The sequence below is a fragment of the Dipodomys ordii genome, unplaced genomic scaffold (genome assembly GCF_000151885.1).
Source record: "Dipodomys ordii isolate 6190 unplaced genomic scaffold, Dord_2.0 Scaffold45, whole genome shotgun sequence".
Classification (NCBI taxonomy): Eukaryota; Metazoa; Chordata; class Mammalia; order Rodentia; family Heteromyidae; genus Dipodomys; species Dipodomys ordii.
The window spans coordinates 10,960,259-10,972,285 of NW_012267261.1; the positions used below are offsets into that span (position 1 = coordinate 10,960,259).

The 12,027-nt window shown below is 46.6% G+C and overlaps 1 protein-coding gene across 1 annotated transcript in view; it reads right to left on the reverse strand.

The window, feature by feature from the left end:
- Positions 1-10,230, reverse strand: part of Pdia5 (protein disulfide isomerase family A, member 5) — an 80,589-nt gene extending 70,359 nt beyond the window's left edge. Inside the window, exon 1 of the mRNA XM_013019287.1 lies at positions 10,111-10,230. Coding sequence (XP_012874741.1) covers positions 10,111-10,155 — 45 coding nt within the window. The 5' untranslated portion in view covers positions 10,156-10,230. The remainder of the gene's footprint in view (positions 1-10,110) is intronic.
- Positions 10,231-12,027: the final 1,797 nt, after the last annotated feature.

Here is a 12,027-nt window from a genome sequence, read left to right on the forward strand (position 1 = left end):
CGCAGTGCATTTAACCAAGACTTAAGTCCCTGAGGCTATTAATGTTTTGGAAACCGTCTTCTAGAGCCAGAAGGACTTGGGCGGCTGCCAGCCTGGCAGTGCCAGGTCTGTTAATGAGGAGAAACTGGTAGAGGGAACACTGAATCAGAGAGCAAAGAGGGGGAGGAGGAGGTGAATTCCCACTCCAGAATCCTGACTTTCATCAAAACTGTTAATTGATAAGAAAACAGCAACTCTGATGCTCATGACCCACAGTGTACAGCCATGCTTTTACACTCATTAGCTCATTCAGCACTCTACTGCTAAGAGTCTAAACATACGTTTCCAGCCTCCAGGTCTCAACCCAAGAGCAATCAGAAAGCCTGTTCAGTGGGGGACTCTTTTTAATGGCTGGAAAAAGAAGATATCACTGTGTGTCACAGGTAGCAAGATAGACTAGGTATTCAGCAGAACATTTATGTTGCTGGATTTATGTATATACACATAGGACTATATTGTAAGTGTTCTCACAGGAGTTTCTGTAAAAATGTTTACAAAGTTGCTATAGACAAGTGGTGTGGGAGGTGGTCTTACCCCACTTCAGAGATGTGATAACAGGTTCAAAGCCGTTATCAGACTGGCCTAAACCTAACTAGAGTTGGGGCCTGAACCATGTCTATGAGCCCAAACCCACACCCTTCTCAACACCTGTCCATGAGAATAGCTCCCACTTTCTACAGCTCCATGCAGAGCACAAATGGAAAGGCCAGCAAGTCCAGTACAACCAACTGAAAAGCGCCATATTGACCATTATTTTTCCTCTGCTACCTGAATGCCCAGTTCCCCCAAATCCCTTAAAGGGAAAGCAAAAAAAAGAGAGCTCAGACCAGCTTTTGCCACAGTGGACAGATAAGGGAGATAGTTGGTGAGCCTGTATCCCACCAACTGGCAAGAAGCAGTAACCTTAACTGGCCAAAATACTCTCTGCGGCCCAAAATGAATGATCCTTGCTACAGCTGGATTTCAGAGTCCCCTGAAGACCCCTGGGTTAAAGGCTTCGTCCCCAATCCAGGATACATGTGGAATGTGGTGGAACCTGTAGGAGGTGAAACCTAGTAAAAGAAAGGTGGGTCACTGACAGTGTTCTCTTGACCACTGTTCACACTGTTCCCAGCAGTCATGAGGTGACCAGACCTCCTCTGCCACCTGTTCCCACTATCACTGTGCATTAATCACAGGTCCAAAGCAACCACACTGAAACCTATGAAACTGTGGGCCAAAAACCTTTCCTTTTGATTACCTCAGCTATTTTGTCACAGCCACAGAAACCTTAACCCTCCCTCTCTCTATATATACATACATACATACATATATGTATATTCATTTGCTGTACCACAGCCAAAAAGCTATAGCTTTTTTTTTCTTAAAAAAATAGATTTCTGGACCTTATTCTCTTTTCTTTTTTTGGTCCTGGGGATCGAACCCAGGACGTTGTACTTGCTAGGCACATACTACTGAGACACATCCCAACCCTGGGCCTTATTCTTGAAGAAAGTCACCTCTGGGTCATGGAGGGACCAAAAACTCATTTTTTTTCTCACCTACCCTAAGGTGGTTTTTATTCATAGCCAGCTGGAGAAATTCTGCTCCTGACTCACCTTTTAAAAACTCTCTGCTCTGTATAACTAATTTAAGCTGGAGAGGAGGGAGGGAATCACATGTCACTCCTCTATCAACTCACAGCTAGCTAGCAATTAGCTGCTGCCTCAATCTCCCTAGCACTGTGATTAAAAGCATGTGCCACCACTCCCAGAACTGAGGTTATTTTCATGAAGAAAAGTTACATCTTCACTTTCACTAACCTCTGATATGTAGCTTTTCCTTTATTACAAGATATTTGTGGATATATGAGTGCTTTCTGCATTTATGAATGGAGGGAACATATTACTGAGTATTTTTAGTAGCAGGACCTTCACTAACAGATACCACCTTTTTAAAATTACATTCTAATTGGGACAGATATTCTGAGATACTGTTTATGTGTACCACTGCTTAAAATTACAGAAGTTGTCCAACATGCATTCAGATCTTCTTACATGATACACTAACAAAAAGCAAAGATTACAAATTTGCTTTTATAACATAATATTCAACAATATTTTATAATAATATTCAACATTATTTTGATAGGACACATAGGTTCTTAGAAAAGCCCTTCCTGCTGCTCTGAATTGGGTGAGGAGTCACATACTCTTTCTGAGCATTTACTACCTGGATTAAGTCACTAATTAGTGGCTCTCCCACTAGGCCACTGGTAGAAGGATGAATTGTGTCTTATTTATTATTACATTCCCAGTGCCTTGGCAATAGGGCCTAGCTCATAAAGATCCACAAGGAAATACAAAGGAGTATCTGTTGATGAACATCTGAGACACTGGTGGGATGCTGATGCTAGTCTTTGTTTCCTGGACACAGGCAGTTACTCACTCAGTCTTGTATGAGTTACCTAAGATATAGCAGAGGCACTGGGGATTGAAACCAGGACCTCTCACTTGACACCTATTCTACCATTAAACTTTGTTTGTTGTTTGTTTTTGGTTGGTCACGGGGCTTGAACTCAGAGCTTGTCTCTGAGCTTGCTCTCAAGGCTAGCACCCTACCACTTTGAGCCACAGTATCACTTCTAGTTTTCTGGTGGTTTCTTGCCCTGGCTGGCTTTGAATGACAATCCTCCAATCTTATCCTTCTGAGTAGCTAGGATTACAGGCATGAGCCAGTGTCTGGTTGTTTGTGTTTTTTAAGACAGCCAGCTGACATTGCCCAAGCTGACATTGAGTTTGTAATCCTCCTGCTTCCCAAGTAGCTTGAATTACAAGGGTATGCCTCCTGATAAGAGCAAATCTGTTGGAGGAAAAAAAGAAAGAAAAAAAAGAAAAGAAAAAAACAAATCTGCTGGTTCCTGGAGGCTTTCAATCTCTTGGCCCAACAACAGAGTTTTCTAGCCTAACCCACACCTGGGCTCAGTATTGGGGTCCTTGTTTGTGGAGCCCCAGCTACAGCTCAACCTGGACCCTCATTAGCCTTCCCACAAAGGCTAAGGCACCTGCTCATACAATCAAAATGTCAAAGGGCATCTTGACACTAAAGAGATTGGTTGAATGGATATTCTATTCCTAACCTGCCAAACTGTAACAAGATGAAAACTGCACGTACAACTAGTGTGTATATGTACTAGAACTTCAGAATGACTTTGAGAAATAAGAAGACACAAAAAGACTATTTCCCCCTTGTTCCATCAGTGTCCTTAACCTCCCTTGGCATGATGGCAAGGTTAACCCCTAGTGAGAAGTGCTCACAGACTGGTGGAAGAGTGGTGGGGGGTTGGGAGGAGCTGCTAGGAAGGAGGCAGCTGGGGTCTGGTAGGCTGCCCTGGGGGTGCCACAGCCATCAGGGAGCTACAGACAAGCTGCACAAGAACTCCAGGAAAAGAGCTGCCAACACAGCTTCCTAAACATTCAAATGAGCCACCATAGGCCCTAACCTCTTCCTCCTCACCTTTGCCTACCTGGCCACACATACCTCCAACTTTATCAGTGTTATCACTCACCTCTCAGTCTACTTATCTCTGCCTCTCTAGGAGTCATAGTACTTACCCAACACCACTGATAGGGAAGATACAGAAATGTTCTGTAATGTGTGTAGCCAGAGGCTCTGGAACCATCTGCAGGATGAGCAGGACCAGCCCAGCCCACTATGGGGAAGCACTGTCACTCCTCCTGTCCCTGCTCACAGAGGTGGGGAGAGTTCAGTCAATGCAAAAATGTAAGCTCTCCTCATACCCTATACATCTGTTTCTGGCCTAGGTCACAGACTCAAAACCTACCACAAGCACTACACAAGATGAGCGAACCCCATAGAATAAAACCACAAAGCTAGGGTGAAACCCTCCAGGGATTCGTGTGGCTAGCAGATCTGTTCCCAAGAGGGGATTGACTTTCAAAGGGAGGGAGAGAAAGGCAGTGACAAAAACCCCCAGTCCTTCTGGATGCAACCACTCCTGAGATGTCTCCACAGTGTTCTGGCAGAAGAGTGAGCAAGGGCAGAGTCAGGAACCAGCTCCAAGGAATCCTGTGAAGCCCAGCAGACTGGGTCCCCCCTTGGCACCCATGTCACATGCCTTCTATTCACATACCTCATCTGACCCCTCACTGCCTGCCACCGCTCTGCCCTCCCATCCCACCCCCTCCTACTGAAAAGCATGCAGTGCTGCAGGGCCCCCATTGCTGCTGTGCTTCCTGTGCTGTGCTATGTGCTTCCTGTGTTAGTTCTCATTTTCCAACTCTGCGAAATACACAAATCTTAAAGAGAAAAAAAAAAGAAAAAGAAAAAGAAAGCAAGGTAGGGCCCAAAGCTACACAGCTCCTGAGTATCTAACTGGCTGAAAGCTGCCATTCTTTCCTCCATATCACCCTTGTAGATAACAGGGAGGAAAGCAAGAGAAAAAAGTATGCCTTCCTCTTCACCCCAACCCTGTATGTGGCCTGACAGATATGATTAAAAGGGCCATTTCCATCATGTCCCTCCATTCCCTAGTCCAGTCTCCAAGGCTTTGTCAGACATTTATGGTTCTTTAAAGGTGGCTCATGCCTGTAATTCTTTCTATCTACTCAAGAGATTGAGATCTGAGGTCTGCAGTTCAAAGCCAACCTGAACAAGAAGCTATGAGACTCTTATCTTCAATTAAGTATACACATGCACACTTGTGCATGAGTACACACACACACACACACACACACACACACATACACACACACACAAGCTCAGGGCCAGTTCCCAGGCTCCAAGTTCAAGCCCCAGGATTAGCACCAAAAAAAAAAAAAATTAACTTTTCTGACCTTATTCCCCGACTACCACATTCGGATCCTTCAGTTATCCTGGCCTATACCTCTTCAATTCCCAAATCTCAGTCTGCAACATTCACTCATTCATTCCACCAAAGAGACTCCAGTGCTTGCTGACTGACAGGCCCTGGGCTAGGTGCCAAGGCCACGGCAGACAGACAGGAAGATTACTGAAGTCACAGGTCTCAGGAGTGTGCCATCCTTGTGAGGCCAGCTCCTACATCCCTCTAAGACCTTATCTGGCCACTAGGTGCCCATTGCCTGAATCCCAACAGTCAGCATTTGCCATGCAAATGGCACTCAGCCGCATCTATACTCTGCATGCCATGCATGCAGGGTTTGTTTTAAGACTTCCTCAGTAATGTGTTTATTTCTGTAGGAAAAGTGCACTCCAGGTTCCAATCTGCATTATAAATGGCAATTAGGTCCTCGGGCCAGCCCACAAAAGCCTATTAAATATATAATGGTCACAGAGAAGAACAGAACCTAAATGAGTATACCTTAAAAGCTCTACAGAGAGATAGGGGCAAAGGTCTGCCTCCAGCACCTTCATGAACTGTTTCCTAGAATCTGGACTTCAGGCTGCCTCAGGAAAGCAGGCAGGACAAAAAAGACTACAAAGGCAGAGGAGTGGGAAGAACCTCGTTTATATATAATTCAGCAGGTCTGGCTCTACTCCTAGCCCTGCCTTTACTTGGGGGGAGGGGGGGAGAAGAGGGGTTGGCTGTAAGGCGGTCTCTTCCCTTGGGAACTCCATAGCTTCCATATACAGTTAGGTGTGGTGCAGTAGTAGAGGGCTTGCCTAGTGTGCAGGTGAACCTGGGTTCAACCCCAGCACTACAAGATAAAAAAAATAAGAGGGTTAATTCTCAGACTTCTGAATCTCATGTGCTACATTTCCAAAATATACTTGTGAACGTTATATATTTTTAAATAAATTTTATCAAGAATTGACATTTTAATAGAAAATCATGCTGCATTACTACCAGTGTTATTTTTCAAAACAACACTGTAAATAACTCATCCAAATCATGGACATCATCAGAAAAATGGAAACATTTTCTGTGTATGTGTGTATATGTTACTGGGGATCAAACCCAGGACCTCATACATACTAAGCAAGTACTCTATCACTGAGTCACATCCACAGCCCTAGACAGGTTCTGTTTTGCATTTAGTAACATGAAAATGTGAATTAAGAAAACAAAAAACAAAAACAAAACCACTCACTACTGGTAAGTGGACCAGTGAAATTGGTCACAGACCAGCTCTAGTCCTTGGCCTGACATTTGACAACCACTGAGCTGGAAGACTAACAAGCCATTTCTCCACCCTGGGACTCCAGGAAGTCTGTATGGCAATCAGCATGACCATGCTAGTATGGAAGGGCAGGGAGGCCTCCTCAGCCTGTGAGCTCCTGGGATTAATTGTGCTGCTTCCCACCTAGGTATTGGAAGACTGAAGAATAGCTTACAAAGAAACTTAAAGAAGAAATAAGAGAAAAGAACCTCAGCTAGGTGTAGTGATTCAAGCCTGTTAATCCTAGCAACTTAAGAGGCATATTGGGAGCTGAGGCCAATCTGGCAGAAGTTCATGAGACTCCATCTGAATCTATGGTCTAGCACTGTGGTATGTGCCTGTTACCTGTTATCCCAGCCCCAGGGGAAGCACAAGGGCTAGCCTGCAGTGCCACGACTGTCAGCCCTAGCCACATGAATAAGCACAGATAGGAGAATCAAAGCCCAGGTTGGCCAGCCCATCAAAGACCTCAAAATAATAAAGTGGAAGGGGCTGCATGCTCAGTGGTTGAACACCTGCCAGGCTGAGTATCCCCAGTACACTGAAAAAAAAAAAACACAAAAAACTTTAATTTGTCTGATTATAAACTTGTACATATTCATTTGGAAAACATAAGAAAGCATAAACAAAGATGCATATGAAAGTCATCTACCACTCCACCTTCCAGAATAATCATCTGAAATTTTCATGCACTGTGAATTCTTCACATGCATAACTTCAGCTACTCCAGGATTTTACTTCATATCCTGCTTTTCATACTTGAGGATTTTTCCATCTCTTTGGGCAGTCCCCATCAACACAACATGATTCATAAGCATTCATAATAAACATTGCAATGGATTGAAAGTTTGTTAAATTCGTATGTTGGGATCCTAACCCCACAGTGCAAATATTAGGAGGTGAGGCCTTGGAGAGAAGGTGAGGCCATGAGGGTAGAGTCCTCATGGATGGGACCAGTGCCCATGAAAAGGGACCAAGAAAGCTCGCTAGTCCTCTTTCTGCCACATAATTCAGAAGTCTGCAGCCAGGAAGTGCCCCTCCCTAGAACCCTACTAGGCTGACATCCTGCTCTCAGACTTCAGCCTCCACAACTGTCAGAAAAAAAAAAATTACAAGCCTCTCTCCATTTATGGCATTTTTCTCACAGCTGCTCAAACTAACCAACATTACTCTCCTTACTATGAACAGGCTAGAAGTTACCTAACTATACCACGATCACTAAGCCAGTAAGGCATTTTCATATTCTTGCTATTGTAAAAAAAAAAAATGTGGCTGTCTTTTATATAGCAGTTCCCCCTTGTGCAAGGAGGATGGCTCCAAGACCCTCACTGGATGGCTGAAACTACAGATTGTACCAAACGTTATATATACTGTTATATTTTATACACACATACTTTTTGTTGTCAGTGGTGATGGTGGTCATGGGGTTTGAACTCATGGCCTGGGCGCTGTCTCCTATCCCTGAGCTCTTTTGCTCAGGGCTAACACTCTACCATTTTAAGCCACAGTGCCACTTCTAGCTTTCTAGTGGTTCATAAGAGTCTCACTGACTTTCCTACTCTGGCTGGCTTTGAGCCACGATCCTCAGATCTCAGCCTTCTGGTAGCTAGGATTACAGGCATGAACCACCAGTCCCTGGCCACACATATCTTTGATAGTTTAGCAATCTGGCACAGTAAGAGATTAACAACACTAACAGTAATAAAACAGGACAATTATAACTATATTGTGATAAAAGTTATGTAAATATGGTCTCACTCAAAATACCATATTGAATTGTACTTTTTCTGTTGACCATAGATAACTAAAGCCATGGAAAGTGAAACTGGAAAGCAAGGTACTGTACTTTATATCCCTTGGGTCACAGTCCAGTGTTGAACACACATCAGCCCTCAGTAAATATTGAGTGACCCAAAGGAGACCAATATGCTCCCAGAAACCCAAGAAGCCCTTATCAGATCCACACTGAATTTTAATTTACAGAGCAGTTACTCATCATTTGACCCTGGAGGCTCACTCCACTTTATACCTGGTAAACCAACTATAGGCTTAAGGGAAAGAGAGGATATAAATTGCTCAGGACTCCCAGCTTCTAGTGCTGGGCAAATCTCCAGCTTTTTCACACCACCTGGGAGACCTCCATTGCCTAACCAACTCCCACACTCCAGACTCTGCTCAGCCTATCTCAGGAAGCTCAGTTGACACTCCCTCTAAATTTAAATATGGTTCCCATTCAATGGAGGGTTCCAATAATTAGGATACTAGTACTAGCATGTCGGCAACAAACATCTCCACATAGAACAGGCACAATGTGTATTTTGCTCCTCACTCAAAATCCAACCCTGTGCCAAGCAATGTGGTTGATAAATGATTACTGAATGAAATGTCAGATGCTGAAGGCATTTGTTTCCATAGGAGGGAAAGAAAAAGAGAAGGATTTGGGGCCCTTACCCTTTCACAGAATCCTAAGGCAAGCAAGGAACTGATAGGGGTCAGGTAGGAGATGGTCCCATCCCCAGCTCAGTTCTGCCTGTCATGGAGACCCACCCAGACAAACTGGCACGGGAAACTGGTGAGAAACAGTATATAGTATACCCAGATACATTGAAGGACAATGCCCCACTCCACTCTCCCTTTCTCGGTCCTGGAGAAGGGCAGAACAGGGAACAGGGAGCTTCCTTCTCCACCCACTTCTAGGCAACAGAAAAATGCAAGCCTCTCCTCACTCGGGATCCAAAATAGAGCTTTGGGAGATGTTAGTGTTTAAAAGAGACTCAAAGCACACTTTTCCTCCCAGGTGCTCAGTATCCTTGCCACACCCAAAAGGGGAAAAAAATTGAAATATCTGGATCGGTGAGAATGCCAGAAAGAGGAAGTTCTTTAAAGACTTAGGAAGGGGATGGAGTGGAGTGGGAGAAGCCGGGATGGTCCTAACATAAGAGAGATCAAAAGTTATGGGAGGGTTGGAGAAGGCCACAGCATCCCCCATCACACACCCAACACCCAGGCCAAGCCCAGGTCCCCAGCTCCCCGCCACACCCATCCCGACCTGGCACACCCAGTCTGATCTCAGTGATGCCTGGGAACCCCCCCCCTTCACCCCCCACAACCCACTCCACCAGCAAGGGTAGCAAATTCCTCATGGTTGGCTCACCCCTCCCAGCATCCTGACCCACCCTTCTAGCACTCTTGTATGATTTTGCAGTTCGCATTGCTTCCTCTTCCGACTTCTCATCTGACCCTCCCCACCACCTCACAAGGCAGGTACCCTTATTGTCCCCATCTGGCGGGTGAGATGACACGTTAGATGATCTGCAACGCCCCACCATTTGAAAGTGGCCGGGGCTCCTGGCAGCTTCAGCCAGGTTGTCCGGGGTCAGAACTCCTAAGGGGGGGGAGGACCCCACCCAGCCCGCAGAGCCTGGCCCCCGGCGGGGGAGAGGCCGGGCTGGGGAGCCGCAGTTTCCCAAGTCGGCTGGGGTCGAAACCAAGAACAAGGATGGCCCTACCGCGCAGGTGGAAAGCTCCCGACATCCCACCCGGTACTCACACAGGTGCGGGGCCCCGAGCCCGGGGCGGGACGGCCCCCCTGACCCGCCAATGTCCCGCCCTAGGGACACCGAGGGCGCCCCCCCCCGAGAACCTTGGCCCAGCCAAGTTGTGCCATGGCGCGAGCACCCAGCAAGGCAGCACCCGGCGCCCAGGGCCACCTCCGGACCCCGCGCCCGCGAGCGCCCGGCGGGGACACCCCGAAAGAGACCCGGAGCCCGCCCGCGGCTGCCTGCCCGGCGCGCACGCCCTCACCCCGGCGCCCCGCGGCAGCCCCGCACAACCCGGGAAAAGCGGGGGGCGCAGAGAGCCGGCCGGCACGCGGGGCGCACGTGCCGGCCCAACCCCGGACCCCCGCCCGGACCCCGGCCCTCGCCCTCACCCAAATCGCCAGCAGCAGCCCCCACGCCGGCCCGGCCCGTGCCATCCCCGCCGCCGCTCTCCACCGCCGGCTCCGGTCTCCACCGTGGCTCCCGCGCCCGCCCACCCGCTAGCTCCGCCGCGGCCAACCGCCACGGCCACTTCCCAGCCGCTCCCCGCCTCCGAGTTCCCGGTGCCACGTCTGCCAAAGCATGCGCACCCAGATGGGCGGGGCGACAGGGAGGTGCATGCCGGGAGTTGTAGTCTTTCCAGCCAGCACCTCTGGAGTGTGACTTGGTCCCCAGGGTATGTGTGTAACCACTGGAGTGAAGGCAAGAAGGCCGAGGAGGAAGTTGATTTGAGGAGGGGGGGGCGCTAACTACATGCTTCAGAATCAGCAACTCACTCTGCTCACAGAATTTAATTGCTCCCCCCATAGAAGATCAGAAGTAACCCCAAAGAAGATTCTAAGTCCTTTGATTGTCAATGATGGCATCCTGCAATGTTATGGAGGGTAGGAAAAGCCCTTTTCTCTTCCTCCTAATCTTCTACCTGTCTTTTCTTTCTTCCTTCAGCAGTTTATTGAGCTGTTGGAAAATACTTTGGCAGAGTCTCAAAAAAAAAAGTTGTACTCAATGTTCATGGCAAATGTCCTCAAAGGAGAATAAGTAACAAAATGTGATATATCCACACAACAGAATATTATTGAGTCTAAAAATGAATGGATGTGCTAATACAGGTTACCATATGCATGAAGACATTATGCTGATAAAAATGGTCCTATATTTTATTATTGCATTTATATGAAATATCCCTGATAGGTAAATGATAGAAAGCAAATTGAGGAGGAAATGGGGAGTGATTGTTTAGTAGTATAGGGACTCCTTTGGGAATGGTGAAAATTTTTGGAACACAATAGAGATAATGGTTGTACAAGATTGTGATTGTAAAGAAGTATATGTCCAGGACAAACAGAAGAGGTCAAAAGCTATGTACATATGACCATATACGCTGATGCTAAGTGAAATGAAACCCAAGATAGGGACACAAGAGATTTTATCTTTCTTGCTGTTCTTTTTAATGTACTTACTATGTGATTTTTTTTGTTTCTTTGTATGTTCTTCCCCCTTGGTACAACCCTTGTTGTCACTGTATTTGATTCCAGTGTCCTGCATCTCGTATGTACATTTTTCTAATTTGGGGAGGGGAAGGGAAATAACAAAATGCTGAAATAAGGATACAGGATGACCCATTGTAACAACGAGATGTACAAGACACTGTAAGGTCCACCCCTGGATGGCAAGCAGACTCCACCCTCCTCGCAGCAAAGTCTCCACCCAGTACCTGCGTTACCTAGGCAACTGGGACACCTGGAAGAGGTCACATCTGCATCCGCTGAGGTCACATCTGAATTTGATGTGGCCACACCTTTCCCCGCCCATACCCTACATAAGGCCTAGCCCAGGCCCAGATGCTCTCTTGCTCTTGCTCTTGCTCTTCTTTTCTAGCTCTCTCTGCTCTTTCTCTGCTCTAGCTCTTTCCTCTCTTTCCCAGCCACGTGGAGTGCCAACCTTGCCTGGTCCCATGAGGTCTACTGAATAAATCTACCCCTTACCTGAATACCACGTGCGTGCTGGTGCAGTTCTTACTCGGCAACCTCTTTTTAAAAACCTAACAGACACTATGTTGAAAACGAATTTTACAACTTCCAGGGGGAAGGAAGGGAAAGGAGGAAAGAGTTAGAGAGGTGGGGAGGAAAGGGATGGTAGGGGAAAACAAAGGAAGGGGTAAAAATGCTGGATAGGAAATGTACTCATTACCTTGCTCATGTTACTGTAACCCCTCTGTACAGTATCTTTACAATAAAAAATATATTTAAAAGGATTGTGATTGTACTAAATGCCTCTGAATTGTACACTGTCTTCAAAGTGGCTAATTG